This window comes from Babylonia areolata, chromosome 14 (assembly GCF_041734735.1).
Source record: "Babylonia areolata isolate BAREFJ2019XMU chromosome 14, ASM4173473v1, whole genome shotgun sequence".
Classification (NCBI taxonomy): domain Eukaryota; kingdom Metazoa; phylum Mollusca; class Gastropoda; order Neogastropoda; family Buccinidae; genus Babylonia; species Babylonia areolata.
Window position 1 is genome coordinate 19,770,689 of NC_134889.1, and position 22,473 is coordinate 19,793,161.

At 40.6% G+C, this 22,473-nt stretch overlaps 2 protein-coding genes across 2 annotated transcripts in view; both read right to left on the minus strand.

Annotated features, from left to right (window-relative positions):
• Positions 1–31: 31 nt before the first annotated feature.
• Positions 32–3,301, minus strand: LOC143289637 (uncharacterized). The gene is made up of 5 exons (XM_076598683.1): positions 2,300–3,301; positions 1,921–2,154; positions 1,555–1,722; positions 665–948; positions 32–86 (listed from the first exon to the last, which is right to left on the minus strand). The coding sequence occupies exons 1-5, from the start codon at positions 3,299–3,301 to the stop codon at positions 32–34; spliced, it is 1,743 nt and encodes a 580-aa protein (XP_076454798.1).
• Positions 3,302–5,121: 1,820 nt separating this feature from the next.
• Positions 5,122–22,473, minus strand: part of LOC143289897 (mitochondrial-processing peptidase subunit alpha-like) — an 18,974-nt gene continuing 1,622 nt past the window's right edge. Inside the window, exons 2-12 of the mRNA XM_076599121.1 lie at positions 22,401–22,473; positions 20,821–20,900; positions 20,156–20,238; positions 19,025–19,127; positions 17,783–17,875; positions 14,901–15,185; positions 13,261–13,472; positions 11,155–11,245; positions 10,289–10,351; positions 9,633–9,777; positions 5,122–7,642 (exon numbers count right to left, since the gene is read on the minus strand). The exon at positions 22,401–22,473 is cut by the window's right edge and continues 133 nt beyond it. Of these exons, the coding sequence (XP_076455236.1) occupies positions 7,473–7,642; positions 9,633–9,777; positions 10,289–10,351; positions 11,155–11,245; positions 13,261–13,472; positions 14,901–15,185; positions 17,783–17,875; positions 19,025–19,127; positions 20,156–20,238; positions 20,821–20,900; positions 22,401–22,473 (1,398 nt within the window). The 3' untranslated portion in view covers positions 5,122–7,472. The remainder of the gene's footprint in view (positions 7,643–9,632; positions 9,778–10,288; positions 10,352–11,154; positions 11,246–13,260; positions 13,473–14,900; positions 15,186–17,782; positions 17,876–19,024; positions 19,128–20,155; positions 20,239–20,820; positions 20,901–22,400) is intronic.

The window sequence follows — 22,473 nt, forward strand, 5'->3', positions numbered from 1 at the left end:
ACAAGTAAGGTAACTCTTCAGATCAAATAAGTCAAGAAATGCAACTCTTGCACACGGACCGTGGTCCGAAGAGCCTTTTCGTCGTTCTGCAAAGTGAAAACTTGAACCTCATAACATGCGTGGCGAACACAAGGAGCTAAAATAAAAAATATATTGTATACTTGGCTATTTACTGGCGGCATCTTTTTTCTTCCTCATCGCCTTTTCCTCCACCTCTATCAGTATGTGAGAGCTACGCGTACATGCGTTTTTCCATTCCATTTCACTTGATAAAACACTGAAGTCGTGAAGACCAAATTCTTCATTTTCGAGGATAATAGATAAGCACTGACGTTTTTTGTTGTTGTTGTTTGTTTTGTTTTGTTTGTTTTTTTGTTTGTTGTTTTTGTTTGCTTTGTTGTTGTTGTTTTTTTGTTTGTTTTTTTACTTGTACTTGTATATTGCGGTGTTGAAGGCCTAACCGGCCTGTTCACCGATCCAGAAAATATCTCCCACTTGTTATGCAGCATGCGTGGCATATTAATGGTGACAGGCTGGGTCGTACAGTGTAGGCAGGCTCTTCCAATGCGTGTCCAGTCTGTTTTTAAAGGCGTTTACTGATGGGGCAGTCACCACACTATCAGGGAGGCCATTCCATACAGTGACGACTCTCTGGGAAAAATACCCAGCACGCAAGCTCAGCCTGCAATGACCCTTGGCCAGCTTGAGGGTGTTTCCCCGGGTGTCCCTGCCTTGAAAGAGGTGCAGCATGGGTCGATCTGTGTCGTATATTCCGTGTACGTACTTGTACACGTCTATCATGTCACCTCTTGTTCGGCGATGTTCCAGGCTTGGCAGTCTCAGACTAGCGAGACGCTCTGGGTAGGAGAGCTGCTTCAGGGAGCCTATCAGGTGGGTTGCTCGCCTCTGTACATCCTCTATGTCAGTGCGTAGGGTCTTGTGTCTTGGCTGCCAAACTGAATGACCATATTCAATGACTGGTCTCACCAGGGACTTATAGAGCGAGACAAAAGTTTCTGGCGTGAAATGGTCGAAAGACCTTCTTATGACCCCTAGGACTTTGTTGGCTTTTGCTGTTGCATGTGCCACATGATTTTTGAAGCTTAGGTCTTTGTCCACCAGTACACCCAGGTCTCTCTGTACGTCACTCTCCTCCAGCCAATGTGTGCACTCCACTCCCAGAGGATCCCGTCCTCTCATGCAGTAGTGGGCTGCTTCCTTAGGGTTGCCCAATCTTAGGACGCTGCATTTATCTGGATGGAAACGGAGTTGCCAGTCCATGGACCATTGCTGTAATCAATTTAGGTCCTCTTGAAGCATACCCCTCGACTCACTATCGTCACTGCATGAGAAAATCTTGGTGTCAACTGCAAAGAGCTCGACATGACTGTGGACATGACGTGGCAGGTCATTGATGTAAATGACGAAAAGTAGAGGCCCTAAGACGCTGCCTTGAGGGATGCCGCTCGTCACCTTTGCCTGCTCTGATCTTACGCCGTTTACTATAACACGCTGTGACCTGTCAGAGAGAAAGTCTCTTATCCATTCAAGGACCTTTCCGCTGATGCCATGTGCTTTCACCTTGGCCACTAGTCTGCGATGAGGCACGCTGTCGAAGGCTTTCATGAAGTCCATGTACACTGCGTCCACCCCTCTGCCTGCATCAATCATCTCAGTCCAGATGTCCAAAGTCTCCAGCAGCTGAGTTGTGCATGATCGTCCCTGCGTAAAGCCATGTTGTTGCCTGCTGATCAGTTTATTTTCTTGTAGATGTGCTGTGACCTGTTCACGGACAAGTGTCTCCAAAATCTTGCAGAGTATGCAGGTTAGGCTTACTGGCCTATAGTTATTTGGGCTGAGACGACTGCCTTTTTTGAAAATTGGTGTAACGTTTGCAGTTCTCCATGTGTTGGGGATTACTCCAGTGTCCAAGGACCTCCTGAAGATCATTGTAATAGGGGTAGCAAGGACGTCAGCTAGTTCTACCAACATGCGCGGAGTGATTCCATCGGGTCCAGGTGCTTTACCAGTCTTCAGGTTGGCGAGGTGCTTCCTGACGGCTTCTTCTGGGATAACAACATCGAACAGCTCAGAGTTAAACTGGTAGTCTGGTATCTCTGGTAGGTCACCTTCCCTCTCTGTGGTGTAGACACTCTGAAAAAAAGTCATTCAGGAGATCTGCTTTCTCCTTGTCCGTTGTTGTTTTTGATCCGTCTTCCCTCTTCAGGTCAGCAATGCCAGTTCTGGCCTTGGTTTTAGATTTGACATATGACCAGAATGACTTTGGGTTTATTTTTGCCTGCTCTGCGATGGCTGCTTCCAGTTTCCTCTTCGCCTGACGGCAAGCTTTGGCTGCCCTATTTCTCGCCTTGGCGTATGCCTGGTAGTCCTCCCCTGCCCTGCTTTGTAACCACCGTCTGTATAGCTTGTGTTTTGTGCGCACTGACGTCAGGGTCCCTCCATCCAGCCATTTCTTCCTCTGGCTTCCGAGTGCTGTTGTTATGGGAACATTTTTCCTCGTACATTGGTCGAGCTTGTTCTTAGGAAATGCCCATTGATCCTCTACGGCGAGTTGTTCTAGTTGTTCCTTCCAGTTGACTGCCTGGAGCTCTGCTTTCATTGCCTCATAGTCAGCCTTATTCCAGTTGTGTCGTTTCTGATTGTTTTTTGCTCTGTAAGTACCTGCAATGTTGATGACTAGCGTTGCATGGTCACTCTTTCCTAGTGCCGAAGTTAGTACGATGTCGTCTACCATGTCCTCTCTGTTGGTTAGGACCAAATCATCCAGTGTTGGTGTCTGGCCATCTCTGATGCGGGTAGCTTGCATTTGGTGCTGAATAAGATAGGCATCTTTCACAGCTTTGAAAAAGTGACTAGCTGGGTGAACTTCACTAGCATAACATCTTTCTCTGTCCCAGTCAATTTCTGGAAAGTTGAAATCACCCAACACTAGCAGGTGCGATGGCTTTCCTTCTGCCACTGATATCAGTAACTTGTTCAGACTGTCATTGTTCTCTTCAGAACTGTTTGGACTCCGGTATACCAGGCCTATAACTAACTCTTCTCTGTCCTCCAGTTTACAGTCGACAAACACTGTTTCCTCAAAGTCTGTGCACACATCTTTGCGTGTAGGTTTGAGCTCTTCCTTTACATATAGACAGATGCCCCTTCCTCTCTTGTCAAGATTGTGGTACATTTCAAATCCTGGAATGGAAATTTCGCTTTCTTGGACTGCATAACGAAGCCTTTTAGGTTTAATTTCGACAATTCCAATCACGGCTGGCTTATGTAGTTCCACCATAGCTTCCAATTCAGTCCTTTTATTAAGTAGACTGTCTGCGTTTGTATACAAACAACAAAAAGAATTTAAGTAAGACACGTTGAATGTATCTACAGGTGGTGCATTGACAAAAACTTTCGAACCGGTGTTTTTAAAACTATCTACATTCTTTTGCTTCTTGTGATCTACTGTCCTCCGCTCTCCCCTGGTTGCGGATGCCGATTTTTCCCGACATTCACAACTTTCCCGTTTTTTCGGACCCATTTTGCAGTACTGTCTCCTTCTTGTTTAGAGAGTTCTCCGTCTTGTTTTGTTTTCATCCAGTCCGGCCGACCTGAATCAGGGTCTGCACTACACAATACTACTTTTATATCATAGTAGTACGGAAAGAGACGATTTGGAGCTTTCAGGGGTATCAGAACCTGTTTTGGCATCCACAATCGATCGGCCCTTTCCCGAATTGCTAGACGAAATCATCGAAAATCTAGACTGATGAAGTTACGGAAGGCCTGCAAGATGTATTGGAGGAGCAGCCAACAGGAGGGGTACTGCTTGTTGTTTCGTCTTTACTAACAAGGTGTCTAGTCAAGTACACTGGAAAACAAGCCAAGACCAGTCATGGTCCTGTCTCAGGTTCTGATACCCCTGAAAGCTCCAAATCGTTTCTTGCAACTCCCATGTTTATTTGGATGTATCCCGCCTAAAACGGAGTACGTATGACTACCTTCATGATGGAGGTAAAAAAAGGTAATACACATAAAAGCCCACTCGTGCATATGAGTGAACATGGGAGTCGCACCCCATGAACAAGTTACTTGTATATATGAGTGGGCTTTTAGCATGAAGGCAACCAGGCTGAGGTGTGAGCATGACGGGTATGTTGTTTTCATAACTGACTGAATGCTGACAAGGATCACAGAATCTTGAACATGTGTATTTTATCCAGTCCATGTGTTTTCACTTAAAGGGGCTTCAGACACTAGCAGGTCTTCAAATGAGCTGGGAGATCTGAAAAATCTCCAACTTTCACCCACCATGCATCTCAAAAAGGATTCGATCGGAGGACCCTCAGATTGAAAGTACAGTGCTTTAACAACTCCCTCCATCATGTTCCCTCCATCCACATGGTTTTTGTATTTCTTGCAGCTTCTCACAGTGACAGTCATCTTCAACTAAACTGATGGTCCTAGGACATCACACAGGACTTCTTTGAACAAGAGATGCATGAGGCCTCAGTGAGAGGCCTGTTCACCATCAAGATTCGTTGCCCAACTCTTGCATCCATAGTGATCTAGGTCTAGTAGCCCCACCTAACTGGGTTGCATAAGGTTGGTTAGTTTGCCCAATGAGTATCAAGTCTGGACTAAAACAAGTTCACCATAAACTACAAGTTGATCATAGGAGTCCTTGCCAAGTGCTGGCAGCTCGTGCCTCTTCATTGTGAGATCTATAGTTCCCACCACAGTGCATAGGGTTAGGGCCAGGGTGCTGCTATCTTGAGATTGATAGACTGATGTTTGAGACAGCATCATGAGAAGAGTGCCAGATCTGTTAAGTACCAGGATCATGACTGTTGTTGCTCAGAGTTGCTGTGCTGCCCCCTTGCTGATTGGCACTTGCAGAACTTATTGTTCCTTTTTATGTTTTTGTGTGTATGGTGCACTGTGTGTCATTTAGCTTAAGTTGCAACTGCACACACAAACAAAAAACAACAACAAAAAACATATACAGGATAAAAATTCCTTTCAAAACATCAGTACACAATACACAACTAACAAAATCTCTACCACACACGCATACACACACAAAAATGAAAAAAAAAAATTCCCATCACACAATGATAGTGTAAAAACATTTATTTTCTAACACGCTGTACAAAGACCATCTTGTCAACACGTGCAGCCACAAAAGATGAAAAGTAATACTGGGGAGGGAAGAACACCGTTGTCTTTCCTCTTAGTGTGGTCGACTATTCTGCTATCCAAAATGTTCTTACACAATAATAGCTGCACCAACTGAAATGAGAAGAAAGGACAGCCAAAGACACATGGATGAGAACGATAGTATCAGAGACAGGCTGACAAATACGTCACGCTGGTGATCTGTCATCGTTGACAGATTGCGCTGCTATGTCTGGAAGGGAGTGTGCCAGACTGCATTCTTCCCCCTAACACTGGTATCATGGCTTTGGTAAGCAAGATTTAAAAGCTGCTGACTGCGATCTCGGTGGTTGTAAGCCATTGTCTTCTGTCATCAGTATGGCACAATGCTGAATATGTTCCATGATGATAACATTTGTGCTTCTTCCTGGGTTGACCTGACTTCTCTGCCCCGTGAAAGTGTGCCATAGAGAAGCTGTTATGGCGTTCAAGACTCATCTATGTCAATAATGAGGCCAGTCCGATATCATTATCTACAAAAAGACTACCATAATTTATTGAACAATATGACAGTGGCAGACTAAGGCTTCATGCGTATTTCAGCCAAGACTTTGCACATTCATTTTGTATGAAGCATCATTTGTTTGAATGAATTCCACTTTGAAAACTAACTTTGAGTATGGAAGAAAGTTCACTTCACAGTTCGTGTTAAATCTTTCAGAAAAATTATTGAAACTGAGCACTTGATTAACTTTTGCACAGTGTCAACTGCACTCATCACTATATTGAAAAACAATTAATTGTGTATACAATGTCGCACCAAACTCAGTGACTTGGTTTTATCACCGAAAGGCCAATAGGAACATGACAATCACAATCAGATTTCCTGACCAACACTGCAGGTGCCTGCATCCCTCAGGTATGGTTGATGTTTGGATATAGCAGGAAAGAAAGCCCTTTCTCATGGTCTCAAACTTCCAAAGAGCTCCATGGCACATATCCTTATTTTCATCCAGCATCAAAAAAAAAAAAAAAGTTTAAAAACAGCCCCATCTACTGAACCTTCTCACTGCTAGATGTATTATCAAGGATGTATTGGGTTGTCCTTTATTTCAATGCTTGTATATATTCTTTTTACTGCTTAAACATATCACATATTTATAAATATACACATCAGGATCGTTTACATATCACATACATGTGAGTGTGATTTCATATGTGCCGATGTACATACCACACAATATAGATTACAGGTCAAGAGTTTAACTGACACAGTTTCAAGAAGACAGCAGTTTTACAAGCAGAAAATATGCTGACAATGATCAGTTTTACAGTCCGTGAAATGAAAAGCAAAGAGAGACAAATGATCTGTGTTGTGAGTAACAATGTTGCTGTCAGATGTCTCCTCTCCCCTTTAACCATACTCATCATCATGACAATGTATGTTCTTTCTGTATTTGTAAATATGCGTCGCTGTTTTCCTTTTTCTAGTATGTAATGTGTAAGAAGTGCCCCCGATGATTTTCAATTGCAATACTCCCTTGCTCAAATTTCAGCTGTTATGTCCGAACAAGGCAACTTATAAAGTACAGAACACAAAGCAAACACTTCTACTTCTGTGTATGTGGGCTGCAACTCACACGTTCACTTGCTTGTACGAGTGGGCTTTTTCATGTATGACCATGTTTACCCTGCCATGTATGCAGCCATACTGTTTTCTTCAGGGGTAAAGACAAACTCTAGCCATGCAAACATTATTCTCCCTTTATGCTTTGACTTGGAAAGTCTGTGTGATGTTCAAACATGATCACAGTGTTCATCACCTGCATCAGTTACCACCGGTCTAGGTATATATTCTTGAAAAATGGTTGCAGACATATTTCCACTCACAGAAGAAATAAAGAGTTTATGGGGACTTACATAACTATCTATCTTTGTCATACAGACAATGACAACGTAAACAAAAACTATGAAGATGACTTGTCAGAAACAGTATCCAAGCATGTAAGCAGGAAAAAAAACAAAACTTTACAATCATTTGACAAGAAAGAAAGAAAAAAAACGATGCAGTCGCTCATAATCTTTGAACACACCTGCCAAACTCATAATCCAAAACATTTACCAATGCCTTTTATATCCACATTCCATCAATAAGCACGCTTGCAAAATATGTTTATTCAAAACATATTTTCCGTTTCTCGACCACTCTCTCTCTCTCTCTCTCACCCACACTCAGTATCAGTTCTCAAAGAAAAAAACGCCAAAAAATCCAACCAGTTACTGTCAGTCAAACACTATACATTGATATCAGGTCATCGGAAGAGCTGGAATCGTCGAGGCATGCGACCGTTTTTGTTGCACAGAGCAGCCTCCACGTCAGAGTAGCGGGGCAGCTGTTCAAGTGTTCCATAAGCGGCCACTGCGGGTTTGCTCTTCAGCATGCGGTTAGCCACTCTCTGAATGTCACTCTCTGTGATTTTACCTGCACAAACACAACACACAGGGTCAGATTACAAATACTGACCCATGTACCCATTTTTAAAGAAACAAAACAAACAAGAGAGGCAAGGCCTTCAAGACTCACTTGTGATAAATTAAGTCCCCTAGTATTAATTACAGAGTAATTTCCCTTTTTTACTATCTGCACCAAAATGTTTGCAAAATAAATAAAACTTCCATGCTTAGCAAAAGAAGTTCCTGTTTGAACAAAAAATGATAATAATGACTCCTCTTGTTGTTGGGTCAGAATAAGAGGTCAAAGTGCCAAGTTTAGAGAATACAAAAAATATAAATATAACAGTAAATGCAGTTTGCATATAATTAGGCTTCATTTTTTTTTTTTTTTTTTTGTGCCCATCCCAGAGATGCAATATTGTTTTAAACAAGATGACTGGAAAGAACTGAATTTTTCCTATTTTTATGCCAAATTTGGTGTCAACTAACAAAGTATTTGCAGAGAAAATGTCAATGTTAAAGTTTACCACGGACACACACACACACACACACACAGACAACCGAACACCGGGTTAAAACATAGACTCACTTTGTTTACACAAGCGAGTCAAAAAGCTCTTAGTTCCCCTTCTCTGTCATAAACATCCAGTTTCCCTTGTCACCCCATTCTCACAACAGTTCAGTGTAGGACAGCATAGTGACTGGGAAGTATAAAGCTATTTGGTAAGTGTTTCTCTTTCCGTGTTTATGAGCTGCAACTCCCATGTTCACCCCTATCCACAAGTAGGCTTTTACTTGCATGAATATTGTTTTTTAACCCCTCCATTTATGCAGCCATGTTCCTGTTTCAGGGGTGCGCATGCCCAGTATGGTTCGGTTTCCTTGACCCATCAACTATAACACCGAATATGGGATTGTTAACATGCATATTTGATGTTCTACATGTGTCACCACATGAAGGGGATAAGTCACTATTAGATCAGCAAACATGTTGTCCTGGGAGATCAGTAAAATCCCCACTTAAAACCCACCCAGGACTCTCAGTCAGTAGGGTATTACACTTATAATGGGTTCTCTTTCAAGAACATATCTTGTTGAAAAAAATGCTTCTCAGGAACAAACCACCCATTAAAAAGGATTATTTCACACTTAACATAGTACTTGTTCCTTTGTCAACTTAAAAAAAAACCAACCAAACAAAAACAGTCCAATAAAATCAAACATCATTAACTGTTGTTTGAACAGCAACCATTTTATTCTTGCTGTCTCTCTCTCTTCATAAACCATGGTAAAGCTCTCTGATGTCACAAGACAAGACGAAATGCGGGTGCCCTTTCTTGCAGAGACTGTCACATTTCGTTTCTCTTTCTTTTACACTTATGGAAATATCATTCCAGTGCTAACCTTTTTCCAGCAATGTAGTTACAGGTTAATCACAATTTGTCCACTTCTGCTCATTTTATTGGGGAAAAGGGACTGTAATAGGGCTAAATGTTGTGATAAATGGCCAGCCAACCTACTGAAGAGAAACACACGGGGAAAGGTGCACAACAGAAACATATGTACAAAACAGGAAAACAAATTCAGACACATCTATTCAAAAAATGAAAACCTGCAAAAACCCACCCTTGACCAAGCATAAATCATTAAGGATGAAATCACTCAGATCATACCCTATCAAAACCCAACCATACAGAGACAATAACAACAAAATACATCATTTATACATTTAGAAAAAATCAAACAGAAATCTAAACCTATTTTGTCGTACAAATGGAGAAATTCTATTAAAAAGATTTTTTAAACTTTAGGTTGTAGAGCAAGTGTCACTTTTGATATGAAGTGTCCAACATTTCAAAACTATACATCTGTCTTCAGAAAACACTAGACAATTTTTATCAAAAGCAAGTCTTGTTTTGCAACCTACATTCTTTTCTTTTCATCACAGACATTTCTCCATTTCTATGTTGTTGTTGTTTTTTTTAACTCAGCAGACATCTGTTATCTCATCACCGTACCTATTTCATCGTAGTAATAAGATGGCTGGTGCCGCTTCCCAGAGGCCAGGACCTGACGGCCAATGTCCTCGAAGACGACTGGGCGGGATTCCAGGTTCATCATCAGCATCGACTGCAACTGTCGCTTGGCTCTGGCTAGCTCATCCTGCGCAGCACAGGGAACGGATCGTAATCAATACACACTTTTTGACACTGTTCGTAGGCCATAAACATGTCAGTCCTAAAACTCCCGTTATGAGTAACAGAAGGGTGATTTTATTCTAAATTGATTGAAAATGTCAAACGTCATGGTGGCCTGGTGGGTTCCCCAGCATAGATGCAGTTAAACGTACACAAAAATGTACACACACATTCACACGCGCACACACATATTACACAAACTCATACACACACTACCTCTCACGTACAGAAAAGGAAATATGTGTGTGTGTGTGTGTGTGTGTGTGTGTGTGTGTGAGTGTGTGTGTGTGTGTGTGTATGTGTGTGTGAAGTTTATAGACAGTAATACTGGCACTTTGCCTGAACCTGTACCTAGGCAGCTCTGTGTGTGTGTCAAATGGGAGAGAGGAAGAGGAAACAATAACAACTCAAACAAAATAAATGAATAAATAAATGAAAAAAAAAAAAGAAAAAAGGGGCAAACACAGCAAACTCACAGGATAGACAATGCCAGCTGTGTAGACCAGTTCCCTCAAAACCACCTCTGTCAATTCTCGAAGCTGTGAACATAACACACAAAAGTCAAAACAGACTCAGGTAGCTGAAATACATTTGGAGGTGTGGTACTCTCAATAACAGATATGATTGGTTCAAGAATTTATAAGTGTGTGTTACGTATGTGGGTTTGTGTGTCTGTGTGCATGCATAAAGTTGTATTTCACTGAGTGTGTTTTTGTGTGGGTGTTCGCTTGTGGCGTGCATGCATTCAGTGGTGAGTATTTGAGTGAGCGAGAGAGAGAGTGTGTTTGTGTGTATATGCCTGCCTGCATGGGAGTAAACATCTGCACCCATATAAAATAAATATAACATGTGTAAGTATTATGTACATCAAGCATAACTACACAAACTTGCATACAATTAAAGAAATGTGCCAAATATCCTTGCATCATTTCTTATCCATGCAAAAATCACACGCAAATAAACACATACATGCTGCTCTTTTCCCACTCAGAGAAGCCAGAATATCACACTGAATATGCTCTCTTCTACTCAGAGCAGCCAGAATATCACTGAGAAATCTGTGTTAACAAGAAAGCAACAAATTACAGTTCACGCCCTGACTCATCTACGTTTCATATGAAGTCAAAACAAAGTATATTACATATTAAGCTACAAGTCCTTTACAGGAGCAACTTGAAGAAGTGAAACAATCGTACGAAAAGATGATGCCACCGTGCTGTCGTAAAATGCGTCAAGTTTAACACAAGTGAACACATCACTGGCCCTCTTTTTCTCTTCCATCTTCTAAACTCTCTTTTTCTATATATTCCATTTAAATCCTAAGTCTCTCAGCATAACCCACCTTTGAAGGATGTGCGCTGGCGTGAATGCAGAAGAGACCAGAGTCCTCGTAGGCGTGATTGTAGGCTGTCGCATTGAACATCCAGTGGTATCTGCATCACAAGGCACATCAAGGTATCGCTACTGTCAGACATCCTCACCTTTTCCTTGGACTCTTTATCAGTGTGTGTGGTGTTTGTACAAAAGTCATGAACTGTGAGAGTGCAGCATGCACACTGTGTTGAGTAATATTATGCAAGATTATGATATGACATAAAACAGGCCCAACACTCACCTTATATCACAGATTGACATAAGTTTACATTTGGGCCAACAGCAAAGTGAGAGCCGTATTATCAATGAATTCTCCAGTCAATGGGAAACCATTTACAGATTTGTCTTTTGTGAAGGACTATGACTCTCAAACTAGGAGGCAAAATTGCACTAGCTCTTAGTGCTGCAGCCTTGTGGGCTAGTTGGCCTTTGGGAACCATCCCAACGCCGACTGTCCTAAAACCCTCTTGGCCGAGAGAGTGGGGATGTACTTGGGCAAGACACTCTCCACTATAATCAAATTCTAGCCCAAATAGTCAGAACAGCAGTTGCCTCCTCTGCTGTTCTGATGGTTATAGTCAGACACGACTGACTATCAAATTACATAAAATCATGCCCTGGATAAAAGTGATTCACTATCAATATAATTACTCAGTCTCCTTACAATCACAAACTGTGAAGCTGTGGACTGTAACACCACAGCTATATCAATACTCTAACAATGTATTTAAACAAGAGAGGCAAGGCCTTCAAGACTCACTTGTAATACACTTTTTAAAAAAATCTAATCGTTAAAATGTGTTCTGTATTTGTTATTATAAAGCTTCGGGTAAAAAAAAAATAAAAATAAAAGTCCTGACGGCAGATTCAAACCCCATGTTTTCGGGTGAGAAGAAACTATCTTACCCATTACACTATCGTGGCTCCTTAACTGACGTTCTAAAATTCAATATTTAAACATGCTTTTTTAAGGGCGATAAATCGATTGCGGTATTCGCAGTGAGAACGCTGTTTAAATCATATTATAAACAGTAAATTCAGTTTGCATATAATTTGGCTTCTTTTTTAATTTTTTTGTGCCCATCCCACAGGTGCAATATTGTTTTAAACAAGATGACTGGAAAGAACTGAATTTTTCCTATTTTTATACCAAACGTGGTGTCAGCTGACAAAGTATTTGCAGAGAAAATGGCAATGTTAAAGTTTACCATGGACACACACACACACAGACACACACACACACACACAGACAACCGAACACCGGGTTAAAACATAGACTCACTTTGTTTACACAAGTGAGTCAAAAAAGATACTCTTGTTTTGTGTCTTATTTTTGCTCAAGTCATGAGCGGACTGTGGTATCCTGAAAGGACTAAAACAAGTGAATTACTGTCAACTACCCACTGCAATACGCATTACAGGCACATAACATTCAACCGTTTCTCTGGCAAAAAGAACTGGACTGGACTACCTCATTAACAACATTTACACCCATTCCTTTGAGCCAATTTCACTAGTCTTTTCTGTCCTCCTGACTGTTCACCAGCAATTTGACATCAGTATTTTTCACAACAGTTTACAGTCAATACTTCCATTACGAATGGATAGCCTGGGCCCTAAAAAAATTATAAATACAAGTATGCTGAGGTATCCTTGCGAACTAATAAGAGAAATACTTGAAGCTGAACTTGTTAACAGCATGATGCCTCAAGGTATCTGTATTTCTAAAGCCTTAAATAAAAAAAACACATGTTCACATTGTAAATGCTCAATAACATCATCATCACATATTTACTTACTCCAAGTTCTTTGCAAACTCAGAGTCATTTGCACAACAGGCATCAGCACATGTTTACTTGACTCTAAGTACTTTGCAAACTCAGTCATTCAGCCGACTGACAGCTGCCTTCAGGCGCCCATCACTCGTTCCCCGTGTCATTCAGTCAGGCTTCAGTCACAAGCATGCAACACACATGGACACTGCTACGAAAATACCCCCTCCCATCCCTTTCTCTCCCCCCCACATACACCCAAGCCTCCCCGTTGCCCCTCCCTAGTGAAGACGACGCCTCACTTGTTGAGCACATTGAGGTAGAGTCGGGTGTACATGCCCTTGCCAGGCCCCCCGGCGGAAAAGGACCCCCCGCCGCCCATCATCATGTTAAGGACGCAGAAGGCAATGAAGTCGGGGTCGCGGTGGGAGCAGCTCTCCAGACCCACCACCAGGTGAGCCAGTTCCGGCATTGGGGTGGGGCCCAGGCTGACGTTGGACAGGTCCTTCTCCACCTGTACACAAAAAAGTGGCAGAATGGTTATTGTTTAGTATTGTATTGTATTGTATTACTCTTTTTTTGTCACAACAGTGACAGTGTGAAATTCAGGCTGCTCTCCCCAGGGAGAGCGCGTCATTACACTGCAAGCGTCGCCCCTTTTTTTTTGTTTTTTTTTCCTGCCTGCAGTTTTTATTATTTGTTTTCCTATCGAAGTGGATTTTTCTACAGAATTTTGCCAGGGACAACCCTTTTGATGCTGAGGGTTCTTTTACATGTGCTAAGTGCATGCTACACACAGGACCTTGGTTTATCGTCTCATCCGAATGGCAAGCGTCCAGACCACCATTCAAGGTCTAGTGGAGGGGGAGAAATACTGGCGACTGTGCCGGGATTCAAACCAGTGCACTCAAATTCTCTTGCTTCCTATGTAGACGCATTACCTCAAAGCCATCACTCCACAGTTAACACACTTATCTGTCAATGAAGGGCCCATCAGGGGGTCCTGTTCTTACCCATTCTCCTGACTTTGACTGGAAAATCAAACTGAGCGTCTAGTCATTCAGATGCGACGATAAACCCTGAGGTCCAGTGTGCAGCACGCACTTGGCGTACTGAAAAAAAGAACACATGGCAACAAAAGCCTTGTCCTCTGGCAAAACTCAATGGAAGAAGTCCACTCTGACAGGTTCACAAATATATATGCATGCACTCCAAGTCTAACTAAGCATGGGTTGGGTTATGCTGCTGGTCAGCCATCTGCCTTGCAGATGTGGAGTCTTGTACATGGATTTGTTCAAATACAGTGGTGCCTCCTTGAGAAACTGAAAGTGAAACTGTACACAATCAAAGACAGACTAACATCTTTGACATAAGTCACTGTGCTATGCTTCACATCATGCAAGGAAAAAAAAAATTTTTTTCCCAAAAATCAATTTATTCTTGTTCTTGTCTCACAAGGCAAATGATTTTTTATTCTTTGCCATCCTGACACTGACAAACACAATAACTTTTATGTACTTCTGAAAATCTGACACAGAAAAAAACACATGTTTCTGTACTTTTTCTTTTTGTTCATGGGCTGCAACTTCCATGTTCATTCATATCTTCAAGTGGGCTTTTCATTTTGGCAGCCATACTCCGTTTTCCAGCGTTTCAATCTCCTAAATATCAACGTTTCTCTTTCTCCGCTCATAATTCGTCAAATACATATATAAAAATACAGCACATACATAAAACACACAGCACACACACACACACAACTCTTGTACTATATTCATTTATAATTATTTTGATTTGCTATTTGTGTGTGGTATATGTAACTTTGCATGTGTTGTCTTATAAAATTTGTTACTGTTTAACTGACATTAAAATTGATTCTGATTCTGATTCTGACACACACAAAACACACACACAAGAACGCTCATGACTCCCCAGGCCTCACCGTGATAATGCCCCCAGTGTACTGTGAGACAGACTTGTCCACGGGCTTTGCCTCCCCTCCAACCAGTTCCGCTCGCTCCTCCCAGATGGCGCTCTTGTTGCGCAGGAAGTACTTCTGACACAGGTCCACCAGGCACTGGTGTTCCACCCCCACCCCCGCCACCACCATGCGCTGTGGGGTGTGGATAGATTTCATGAACTGGTACAGGGTCTGCTGACTGATCCGGGATACGTTCTCCTCTGGGCAGGTTTTGGGAAGGCCCAGCGTGTTGTCTCGATATGCAGCCTGAAAAATAACAAAAGAATTAAAAAAAAAAAAAAGATTTTGTTCAAGTTTTACTGCACTGGACTGCAGCTGAAATCAAATCAAATTATGGTGCTTGGAGCCTTGCCAACCACTGAGGCCATCTCAAGGCTATCGCCACGTCAATACCTACTGCAAGTGAAGGGTAAATAAATTATATTAAAAAAATAAAAAATCCACTCAAAGTTTTAAAAACCTTCCATAGTTTAAAACCTTCGAATCTGATTAAAAATGTTCACTTCTTTCAAGAAGTCCATCAGCGTCCACGGAGGGACATCAGGAAACAAAAGTCTTCAGAGAAACCGCCATGTAATGTCTGTATCTAACGTCATGCAGATCCCAACAGTCAAGGAGCACGTGTTTCACGGTGAGAGGCTCATCACAGGGAATACATCAAGGGGCCTATTCCCCCTTCAACAAGTAAGAATGAGTAGGACTGCAGCTGTTTTGAGAACTGGTGTTGCATCTCTTCACTGCAGTCAGCCCATGAAACAAGCCCACATGTTTTTAAACAAGAGAGGCAAGGCCTTCAAGACTCACTTGTGATACACTTTAAAAAAAAAATCCAAGCTTTTTTTATGTATTGAGTATAATTTCAAAATGTAATGTTTAAGATGAGAAAGATCAGTTTAAAGCGAATTAAGTCCCCTAGCATTAATTACAGAGTAATTTCCCTTTTTTACTATCTGCACCAAAATGTTTGCAAAATGAATAAAACTTCCATGTTTAGCAAAAGAAGTTCCTGTTGGAACAAAAAATGATAATAATGACTGCTCTTGTTGTTGGGTCAGAATATCAGATCAAAGTGCCAAGTTTAGAGAATACAAAAAATATAAATATAACAGTAAATGCAGTTTGCATATAATTAGGCTTCATTTTTTATTTTTTTTGTGCCCATTCCAGAGGTGCAGTATTGTTTTAAACAAGATGACTGGAAAGAACTGAATTTTTCCTATTTTTATGCCTAATTTGGTGTCAACTGACAAAGTATTTGCAGAGAAAATGGCAATGTTAAAGTTTACCACAGACACACACACACACACACCCACACACAGACAACCGAACACCGGGTTAAAACATAGACTCACTTTGTTTACACAATTGAGTCAAAAAATGGAATTCTTTACCTCACAGCTGCGAGAAAAGGCCAAGATCCAAATAATCAATCATATTCAACAGACTCTTTTTGACATTTGATGCTTGATAGTGAAAAGTGAACCAAATTGTTGTTGTTGTTGTTGTTGTTGCTTTGTTGTTGTTGTTTTTAAACATGCATGAAGTTTCTATCCACACAAATGAATTATTACTGCTGATGTGACCTTTGACTTTCACAATCAATGTTATTTTTTACTTCAGTTGAGAGCTAATACCACATCAGATTTGAACTCACTGTCAATCTGTACTCATTTATTTCAACTTTATGATACTCAATATATCCATTTACTTAAGCTGCATAATAATAATCACAATACTACAACTAGTACCAATAACAATAATAACAAAGGATATTTTATTGATAGTGTGCTCTACCTCCTCAGCACACTAACAAGTAACAGATAAATATGGAAAAAAATAAAGGTTACAAAAATGAACATCAACAGGCTTCTTACAATAATCCAGACTCACAAACAAAACAATGGAATATGTCAATAACAAAGCCCACACACACATACAAACATGCATGCACACACACACACACACACACACACACACACACAAATATCCATGAAAATGAGGCCAGATTTGCATCAAAAGTGACAAGGAATAACTCTCTCCATACGAACGGCGAAAGAGACGACGTTAACAGCGTTTCACCCCAATTACCATCATCAAAATATTGCAAGTGGAAGGCTCTTATACTGTAGAGGTGAATGTTGACAAAGAATACCACAATTCTGACGACGGAAGCTAAAGGTTGGGTCAGTTCAGACACCCACTGGACATCCGAGGGGTCTGTGTAGAAGAGAAGAGAGGACTGGCCGTACTGAGTGAGATAACTGAACTCCAGGAGAGTTACTCAGAAAGTTGTAAGTGTGCTGAGAATGCTTGCTCAGCTTACATGATACTTTTTTGGTTTTTTCATCAGTGTCAGCTGACGAATTTGAGAAAAAAAAAAGCAGAAAACCTTGAAATGTTTTAATGTAAGTGACTTGATCAGGTTACAGTTTTAAATGGATTTCACATTCATAAGTCACAGGTCTTGATCGCATCAAAGTCAGTCCACCTGTTAGCGACCATTTGATGTCTTTGCACAATCACTCAAACAAACAAATATCAGCACACACACACACACACACACACACACACACACACACACACACACACACACACACAACCAGACCATAGCTCCCCTACAGTTATACTTCCCCGATTCCAAAGGCCAAGAAAAGAGAAAGGGCAACAAGACAGATATATAGACTGAGAGGCGGGCAGACAGACAGACAGATGGAGCAGACAGACACACATACATACACAGAGATAAGAGGGAGAAACCAACAAACAAACAGCACACTATCAGCAGACAATAACAGCAGCAGCAGCAACAGTAAACTGAGCAGTCAGTCAGGCAAGTCACTCACAGAGTGGATGAGTTCCATCAGGAGAGGTTCCGGGTCAGGCCGCAGGTTCAGGCTTTCCAACTCAAACGAGATGGCCATCCGAGCATCCTCCATCTGCAGGCCACACAGACACACACGGACAGACATACATGCAGATCATCCACTGATTTAATTCTTTCTACCATAGGAAATCAGCTACTAAAGTTCATCCCCTCCCTATGTGCAGCTGCACATGCAAGCATGTGAACAAAAATAACAGTGCAGAAGAAAACAATGCCAATGTAGCATGTGAACAAACCATTTGTGCGTGATTTGAAAACTTGTTGTTACCCATCCAAATAAATCCTGGAAATAACTGAATGAGAATAGCCCATTCTAGCTTCGTGCTCTGAGACAAAATACTCAAAAACAGTCTGATGTGGATGGATCTATATCATGAGTATACTCGTAAATGGTGTAGAATGAGTTAAAGAACCTTCCCCTCACACTCAGACATCTACACACTCCTGCACAAACTCAGAAGACTCTTTCCAAAACTAACAAAAACAACAAAAAAAACAACAACAAAAAATGCCAAATGGCCAAGTGATGCCAATACTGGGCAAATTTTGTTCGCTGACTGACAAAAATGCCATTTGGATCAGTTTCCCATTGAGCTTACATGCTTTTTGGCACCCAAGCTATACTGTAGTTGAAGTTTCTAGGTAGTAATTAATGTTAATTAATCACATGACAACCCACTGCGCCACCAAAGAGTTTCATTCGATGAAAGGCTACATTGTAACGTTATTTGTTTCATTCAATGAGTGTTGAAGTGGAACCAATCATAAATCACAAATCGCATCACTCTGAAGTCAACAGTCTAACTCATACGTTAAAAGGTCAAATAAACACTTAAGTTAAAGATTATGTGCATATATTTCATGAAAATCATAATATCAAAAACTATATCCTCGGTTTGGTCATGGTTTGGTCACGTCATACGACATAACACCCTCTCCAAAACCATCCTGCAAGGGACTGTAGAGGGAGGGCGCAGACGGGGGCGGCAGAAAAAAAGCTGGTCTGACAACGTCAAGGAATGGACCAAAATGACGATGCCAGATCTCCTCACGACAGCTGCCAACAGAACGGCGTGGTGAGCTATGACATCTTCCTCATGTCCCCCCAACGACCCCAGCGGTCGAGGGAATGAGGAGGTGAGGAGGTATATCCTCGGAATGAATAACATAAATAAACAAACACATCTCCGTCACTGCCTACCTCTTCAGGCGTGATGAGCGGCCTCAACACCACATCGGACAAGATGTCCATCACACTGTCAATCCCATGAGTTTCTGCAGAAGCTGCATACACCAGAGTATCTCTGATACAAACACAAATGAAGAATCCAAGTGAAAAACAACAGGAGAGGCAAGGCCTTCCAGACACCATTTATCTATGTATGACTATTATACATTCAAAATCATTAATGAAATGGAATTTCAACTATGTATATAATATGCTCACTTGTGTAAACAAAGTGAGTCTCTGTTTTAACCCGGTGTTTGGTTGTCTGTGTGTGTGTGTCCGTGTGTCTGTGTGTCCGTGGTAAACTTTAACATTGACATTTTCTCTGCAAATACTTTGTCAGTTGACAGCAAATTTGGCATAAAAATAGGAAAAATTCAGTTCTTTCCAGTCATCTTGTTTAAAACAATATTGCACCTCTGGGATGGGCACAAAAAAATAAAAAATGAAGCCTAATTATATGCAACTGCATTTACTGTTATATTTATATTTTTTGTATTCTCTAAACTTGGCACTTTGATCTGATATTCTGACCCAACAACAAGAGCAGTCATTATTATCATTTTTTGTTCAAACAGGAACTTCTTTTGCTAATCATGGAAGTTTTATTTATTTTGCAAACGTTTTGGTGCAGATAGTAAAAAAGGGAAATTACTCTGTAATAATGCTAGGGGGCTTAATTTGCTTTAAACTGATCTTTTGCATCTTAAACATTACATTTTGAAATTATACTCAATACATAAAAAGCTTGGATTTTTTTAAAAGTGTATCACAAGTGAGTCTTGAAGGCCTTGCCTCTCTTGTTGTGTAATGCGTTTGCTGCTTTTTAATTTTTCATTTTAGTGTGTGTCTGTTCTTTTTGTTGTTGTTGCTGTTTACATGACAACTGATGGGTGAAATAAAAGCACAAGCCAATACATTGGTTTTAATTTCTCTGATTCTTTATATATACTGCTGAGGAAAATGGTGTGAAACCATCAAAATATCCAATCAAGTTCAACTTTTGTTTCTGAGTTGAGATTTTTTTTTTCTTTCTACTTATGACAGTTATTATCTAATTTCCCTGGTTTTTAATAAATTTTATTTCATTTCACTGTACTGCACCTGGAGCCTTGGCTATCGCATATGCCGCCATGCTTCTCCAGTTTCTGAAGGATCAAGTCTCGGCTCTTGTACCCAGAGGTGATCTGGAAGGAGGGGAAAAGAAAAACCCACATAATTATCAACCACCAAAAAAAGGAGGAAAAATAACAACAACAACACACACACATTGAAGGAGGAAAAAACAAACACATAATCATTGACCATGTTCACTTGTCAAACTTCATTCAGGTGTTTCAGGATTATGTCTGTATCAATGTATCTGACAGAAATTCTTGAAGTGGAGGCAGAGAGACTTGGGAGGGGTGGGGGAGATGGGGGAGGGGCAAGGGGATTCTCACAGAGAGAGACAGGGAAGAACACTGAGGAGTTCTACTTGTAGGCAATAGATGGGAGATGGAGAGGGACTGTGTGTGTGTGTGTGTGTGTGTGTGTGTGTGTGTGTGTGTGTGTGTTTCCAATCGTATTTGATTGTACACACTTTCTAAACTTTCTCTGACTTAGTTTATTTCTATTTGACATTTTCACATGTGGAATAAAGAATTTCTGCACATGTGTGAAGGTACTGGTATCAGATAACAGGCTAGCCTCGAGTCTTGACTACTAAGTCTTGAATAACGATCCTTGAGAAACAGAATACTAATTACTTATTTTGTTACAATACTCACCCCAAAGGCTAATTTTTCCAGGAAATGTGAAACTCCGCTTGGATATGCCACCTCGTAGCGAGAGCCTGAGTCAATTAATACTGAAATACACAGCAATATTTCAGTCAATGAAAAAACAAAACCAAACCAACAACAAAAGCCCTCGGTTGTAAACCCCGAACAAAACAAGAGGCAAAGCCTTCAAGACTCACTTGTGCTCCGCACTTTGTCCAGTAAAGGAATCATGAGGAGAAAAAAAAAAGAGGTTTAAAAAAATCGTTGAAAAGTGCCCTGAATTAAATATGATATACAAGATAAGCTTGCGAGAAAAAATAATTTAAAAAAGAAAAGAAAAAAAAAAGGCATGCGAGCTAGATCGAACCACACATGTTCAGTTCTGATGCAAGCAGACTAATTGGATCCCCAAGGCTGCGGAACATTTGACATCAAATGAATAAATTTAAAACTGAAAGCAATGTTGACGTTTTCTTCTTCATGCGATAAAAAGATGTGATTGGAGTGAACGTAATAATATCGTTTGTATCATGTTTTTGTGTGTTTTATTATATCTTGATTATTCTTTTATTTCGGCGGTAAAGGAGACGTTGCCATCGCCTTCAAGCACACCCCAACACATGGTAGATCTCTAGATCTGCACAAACCAGTCTACAACGGGCTGAAAGAAATGACTGATTCAATTTTTCTTTAATGTTCATTCCAGTTAATTCAGTGTCCACTTTAGAATATTTATATGCAGTAAACACATCAATGGTGTAGCTAGTATCACTGTAAGTGTTCTGTCCAGAATTTGTGTTTCTTTCCTTTTAATTGTGAACAAGAAACATGAGGTCATGTCATCTTTGAAAACAACCTACCTTCTAGTTGGCCAAACTCAGTGGAAAGCGGTTTTTAGAATTTTCGGATTTCCGAGCACATCTCAATGAAATAAACCGTTAATGATTCAGAAATATGGCTTAATTTGGGAGACTTACAACCTATTATTGGTATGACTGTGAAGATTTTTTTTCATACTATGTTTAAACCAATTTTGGTATTGGAAGACAAAGTACTTCCAGAGAAAATGGCAATGTTAAAGTTTACCACAGACACACACACACAGACAACCGAACACCAGGTTAAAACATAGACTCATTTTGTTTCACAAGTGAGTCAAAAAACAAAAAAAACACAACAACCCAAAAATGTTACATAAAGTCTATACACCTGAGAAGGCAGAAACAAAAGAAAGAAAAGAAGTAGAATGGCAGCAGTGTGGTGATGGGTAAATCAAAGTTTCACTCTCATTTTCAAAGAGACATCAAGGCGAACAAACTGATTTGATATACATTTCACCATATCAGCTTAAAAAATAAAAATTATAAAAAAATTTTAAAAAGAAGAAAAAATAAATCAATGACTTCAATACTAAAACTCACTTTAGAGTTAGAAACTGTTGCACAAGAGAGAAAGCTTAATTTCAAATGACACAAAAATCTTTACCATTTACCATGAATGTAAAACTAGAAGTAGAAGGTCCCCAGTTTGATCATAACTAAGATTTGGAAACAGCCTTTATTTAATGCCAGAATGTAAATTCTCACCTCCAACAGTGCAAAACTGTCCAAACTTGTTTTCTGAAGCCACTCGCAGGCCATTGTCCAAGACTGTGACGTG

Coding starts and splice junctions, on each gene's coding strand:
- LOC143289637 (XM_076598683.1), bottom strand. CDS start 3,301: ATGGTGGAACTACATAAGCCAGCCGTGATTGGAATTGTCGAAATTAAA. Junction 2,155..2,299: donor AAGCAGCCATCGCAGAGCAG/GCAAAAATAAAC, acceptor ACTTTTTTTCAG/AGTGTCTACACCACAGAGAG. Junction 1,723..1,920: donor GGAGGTCCTTGGACACTGGA/GTAATCCCCAAC, acceptor GGCTTTACGCAG/GGACGATCATGCACAACTCA.